Below are 5,000 nucleotides of genomic sequence, written 5' to 3' on the forward strand. Positions count from 1 at the left end.
AAATAATTACAAAGAAATGGCAACTAATAAATGCTTTACAGTAAAGAAATTACTACAGTAAAAAAAATTAATTGTCAAAAAACATTCAAGCAAAAATCTTAATGATTCTAAAAACAAGCTTCATTTTCTCTATGCAAAATATAAAATATACTTAATTATTTCTTCCTTTTGATTTTGGGGTTAAATGTGACCTGACCTGAGATTTACAATACTTTAAAATAAATATTTGTTTTAAAACTTCAAAATCTATGAATTCAGATAATTTTTTTGTAACCGAAACTTGCTTTAAAAGTATTTTAATCTTATAGTCCATAGATTTGGTGTAAAAACAATTCACTCAGAAATGACTGGATTTCACAAATAATTACAAACTAATGGCTAGTAATGCATTGAATTAAACAATTAAAATGTTTTCCAGTAATCTTTGTTGACAACTTAGACAAATATTTTCATACAGTGTAAAAGTGTCTGCTTTTAAATAATAAATGATCATGAATGCAAATGAAGTTTATCAGATGCATGAAACAAATATATAAAAGCTTGCTCAGATTAAGCTGATTATCATCTGTAACGTAATTCTGACTTCAATCAGAAAAATATGTGCATGTAATAACGGATAATGAGCGTTCATGAGCAAACAAAATCATGTGAGTTTCCTTTTATAATCAGTAAAGAATAGCTTTGCATTTCCTTGAACAAAAGCTCAGCGCACGTGTGTGTGTGTGTGTGTGTGTGTGTGTGTGTGTGTGTGTGTGTGTGTGTTTTATGGTGTCCCTGTGAGGCGATCAGAGCCAAAAGGACCCTCACACTTCTCTGAAGGTTCAGGAAACAGACAGGAGACTAATCCACAAAGCAATTCACAACAACAAAAGGTGCATTCCTGCAGAGAGCACACACACACACACACACACACACACACACACACACACACACACTTAACGACTCCACTTGGAAGTTTCGCTCTTATTGCCTGTTGTCTATTGAGCTGCTAAAACGTCCTTGTTAACACACACACACACACACACACACACGTCCAACAAATAAAACATTTTCACCTAATCTCACAAAGACAAAAAATATATAATTAGCAAAAATTATATTAATCTTTTTTTTTATTAGGACTTTTAGGACTTTTTTAATAAATTATAACATTATTTTTGTGATAATTAAGCACTACAGTCTCATTAATGGTATAAATATATTTAATCACAATTAAAAAGCATATATTAAATTCAGAACAACAAATACCTTGATTTATAAACGCTTTACCATTTAAATATATATATTTTAGAATTTGGCTGATAATGTGTTTAATTGTCATGAAATAGATTTTATAGATTTTGTGGTTAAAATCTATTAATTCACAATATATTTAGCACGAAAATTAATCATATTTTTGGACATTTAAGTTTTATATGTTTTTTCTTCATTAAAACAGCATATATTCAATTCAAAACAACAAATACTTTAATTTATAAACGAGTTATAATTGAAACATATTTGGGGTGAATTTGGAAGAGAATTTGGGGTGAAAATGTGCTTAAAAAAAAAAAAAAAAAAAATCTTAATGACTTAAAAAATTTTTTGCAGTTGAATGTGGCCCAAACTGAGATTCACAACACTTTAAATCAATATTTTATTAAAAATCTACAAATTCTGATAATCATGTGTTCTTTGTGCAAGTATTTAAATCTTTTAGTCCATATATAAAAACAACTGCAGGGAGCAGCACAGGAGGAGAAGGGCATATCTGAAAACCAGCGGCTCACAAACACCTGACAGCAGGAAACACACAATAAAAGAAGACAAAGAGAGACACTTTATGAGCCTGACACAGGTGGCCAGGTGGAGACACACACACACACACACACACACACAGATCTGAGGGTTGCACGTCTGATTTTGTCCTGCAGAACACACACATACGTTCCAACTTCTGCAACAAAGATTTAATCATTAAATCCTAAATAAACGCTACTTTAGTTCAAGTAACTCTGACTCTCCAACTCTCGGCTGTTTCTTTCACATGAAATGAGACACTAGACAAGAGCGGTTTGCATTAATTTGTATATTTTTGCATTAAAGTTAACATGGATCCATCTGTTTCTCCATTCTTTCATGTTGCAGTAAGTGTTGATATTTTGTTATATTCAGACATGAATAAATCTGTCCTTTGCAATAAATATCATAAAATAATAGAGCTTCACATAATAAATATATATATTTTTACAACATCAACAACAACGAAAAAAAAAGATTTAACAGTTTTAACATTTCCTTTTAAAAAATAGCCGTAAATTCCTCTTAAGCATTTGAACGTAGAACTTTACATGAGAACGAACGGACAGTTTCGTATCAACTGCGCCTGTAGATCTGATAACAGCTACATATTACTACATAGTCCTTCACAGGTTTGGTAGGAGGCGTTTCAAAGCACCGTCGCATGTTAGATAGTAGCTGTACACAGTCAGGTAAGGCAAACACTGGTTCAGAAAAGAAACAAGTGGTTCTTCTGTGCTGCGTGGAGGGGGCGTGGCTTACCATGTGCTCATTAACATAACCCCCTCGCCCCGCCCCCATTCGCAATTTCCGCATCCTGCAGCAGCAAAATTAGCTTTTTTTCAGCTAACGAAATATGGGCGAGTTCTCAGGACGGTTTTCCGGGCGTATGGTTCCAGTTCTGCAGCTTGCAGTAAACGGTGTTAGAGTTCTTGCAGCGGCATCCAGGCCGGTTCACGCGGTCGTGGCACGAGTTGCACGCTTTCACGCAGCCCTTAGCAGGCAGGTAGCACAGCAGACACGGGAAGAGCGCCGACATGAGGCCCATGCACAGAAAGCGCGAGCAGCACTTCGGATGCGACAGTGAACACGGCCGGTCCGCGAACGGGTCGCCCACGTCGTCATCGTCCTTCGAGCAATGATAGAAAATCCCTTTGACCAAACACATGCACGTCCCGTGCTCCACCACGCTCTCGGCCGAACACAGGCACTGTCCGTTGCACGCGAGGCACGCCGGGAGCGGACGAGGCGCCGTGCATTCGCCGCACTTGCATTTCCCGCAGCTCTCGCAGATGTATAAATGCGGCGAGTTGAGATTTTCCGTCTGCGACTGTTTAAGCGGAACGTCCGGTGGGAGAAACGGATGCGAGGAGGCATTCAGAGATTTCGGCTGAGTCCGTATGGCGCGGTGGCGATAATGCGATGGCTCTAGCAGGCCTTGCTCCGACCCGCGGCTGCTGTTGCTCCCGGAGCTGGCGGCGCTGCCGGTGCTCGTGGACCTGCTGAGCACCGGAGGATGCCGCGTTCGGTGCTCGTAGTTATTATTCACGTTCACCAGGATCACCTCGTGAGTCCTCTCCTGCTTGTCCGCGTTGCGCGGTGGAGGCATGCGAGGCGGCTCCGGGGCCGGTCTGCGAGCTACAGCCGGGCCCTCCGTGTAATCGTTGCAGGAGCGGATGGCTTTGATCTGGTCCAGGGACAGGATGGCACCGGAGGGGAGGTCCGGATGTCTGACGCTCCCTCCGCGCTGTCCGTGGCGATCCATAAGACACGATCAGCAACTCCAAACAACACGGATGCAACGTTCATCTGACACCCTGAGAGACAAGCAGAGAGAGAGACGGGTCATTCTCAGCATCCACACTTTAACACAATACTTTTTAAACACTTTTTTGTGATGCAGCCTCACTCTTAAAAATAAAAGTTATTTATTGGCATCTAGTGGTTGGCTGAAGAAGCTTTAACATCAACGGAGCCTTTCAATTCCAAAAAAAGGTTCATTAGATTATAAAAAACAAACGTTCTTTGGGGGAAAATGGTTCTTTTAAGAACTGTTTACTTGAAGGTTTTTTGGGAAAGCAAAAATAGTTCCTCTGATGGTTCCATGAAGAACCTTTAACGTCCATGGAACCACTAAAGCTTGTTCAGAGTAGTTCTTTAGATAATTAAAATTTTACTGTTAGAAAAAATGGTTCTTTTAAGAGCTGATCACTGAAAGGTTATTTTGGAAGCCAGGAATTGTTCTTTATTGGCATTTACTGGTTCCATAAAGAACCTTTAACATCAATGAAACCTTTCCATTCCACAAAAGGTTCTGTGGATCATTAAAATGTTCTTTACACTAAGAAAAAATGGTTCGGTAACACTTTTCTTGAAGCCATAATATATAAAAATCAATCATAAAGTGCTTCAATATAAAGGTCCCAAAAGGGTTCTTTTCACAGCCATTTTCGACTCCATTAAGCACCTTTTAAAATTAAACGTTCTTTAACCTTTCCATTACATTAAAGGTTCTTTATAGTGGAAAAAGATTCTTTAGATTTATAAAACGTTCTTTATCACTTCAAAATGGTTCTGTAACACTTTAATGCAATATAAAATATTTTAATGCACTAATTATGCCTTGCAATGCACCTTAAAATGCCTCGGAAATAATTGTAACTATTCATCGTTACACCTTTAGAAAGCATAAACCATTAAAACACACGATTTCAGATCGAACAAAGGATCTGCAAACATTATAATGCATTTTAACTTCGATTACAATTATCTCTGAAAATACATAATGCTGGGAACACAGATTATAATGCACTATACATAAAGTGCTACCAAACCACTTTATCTTAGTTTGAAGGACATCTAAAGAACTTATATAGAATCTTCTGTGGAATGGAACGTTCGATGCTTGAAAAGAACGTTTGATCAATGGTTCTCTTGAGAACTGTATGGTGAACAGGTTCCAAAAATGATTGCGAAAAACTTATCAAACTAGTGGTCACTGAAGCGTTCAAACACCCTGCTGGAACACATACACGCTGTCAGACCCCCAAGCTTTTGTTTTTGACTTCCTTTGGGGGGTTCCAGCCTTAATTAGAGGGTCAACCCCCCTCGGACACACAATTCACACCCCGGTGTTTCGAGAAGCGCGTTCACCGCGGGCTCCATTCAGGTGTGACGCGCTTAACGCAGATCCGGACTAGACGTGTGCAGATTTACTTTCA

The 5,000-nt window shown here is 39.0% G+C and overlaps 1 protein-coding gene across 1 annotated transcript in view; it reads right to left on the bottom strand.

The window, feature by feature from the left end:
- Window positions 1-2,053: 2,053 nt before the first annotated feature.
- LOC109075261 (protein sprouty homolog 1-like) overlaps window positions 2,054-5,000 on the bottom strand; it is a 4,360-nt gene continuing 1,413 nt past the window's right edge. Inside the window, exon 2 of the mRNA XM_019091188.2 lies at window positions 2,054-3,596. Coding sequence (XP_018946733.1) covers window positions 2,648-3,544 — 897 coding nt within the window. The 5' untranslated portion in view covers window positions 3,545-3,596 and the 3' untranslated portion in view covers window positions 2,054-2,647. The remainder of the gene's footprint in view (window positions 3,597-5,000) is intronic.

The sequence above is a fragment of the Cyprinus carpio genome, chromosome A14 (assembly GCF_018340385.1).
Source record: "Cyprinus carpio isolate SPL01 chromosome A14, ASM1834038v1, whole genome shotgun sequence".
Classification (NCBI taxonomy): Eukaryota; Metazoa; Chordata; class Actinopteri; order Cypriniformes; family Cyprinidae; genus Cyprinus; species Cyprinus carpio.